The sequence below is a fragment of the Crocuta crocuta genome, unplaced genomic scaffold (genome assembly GCF_008692635.1).
Source record: "Crocuta crocuta isolate KB4526 unplaced genomic scaffold, BGI_CrCroc_1.0 scaffold978, whole genome shotgun sequence".
Taxonomy (NCBI): Eukaryota; Metazoa; Chordata; class Mammalia; order Carnivora; family Hyaenidae; genus Crocuta; species Crocuta crocuta.
The window spans coordinates 793,883-794,094 of NW_027530876.1; the positions used below are offsets into that span (position 1 = coordinate 793,883).

The 212-nt window shown below is 75.5% G+C and overlaps 1 protein-coding gene across 1 annotated transcript in view; it reads right to left on the bottom strand.

Annotated features, from left to right (window-relative positions):
* Positions 1 to 30: 30 nt before the first annotated feature.
* The window catches only part of TEX28 (testis expressed 28), a 9,277-nt gene continuing 9,095 nt past the window's right edge, over positions 31 to 212 (bottom strand). The window contains exon 5 of the mRNA XM_077769615.1: positions 31 to 79. Within this exon, the coding sequence (XP_077625741.1) occupies positions 31 to 79 (49 nt within the window). The remainder of the gene's footprint in view (positions 80 to 212) is intronic.

Here is a 212-nt window from a genome sequence, read left to right on the forward strand (position 1 = left end):
GGGAGCCAGGAGCCAGCAGCCCCAGCCCCTCTAGGGCCCCCGTGCTGGAGGCTCAGGTTCCCTGGAATGCCGTCTCTGTCTGGAGGGGACCCAGGCCCGCCAGGCCGCGGTGAGGGTGCGCCACCTCCTCCAGGCCAGGGCCCCAAGCCCGACGAGCAGGAGGGCAGCGGCAGCGCGCAGGCGGGAGCCCAGCAGCGGTGCGGCCCAGGCCA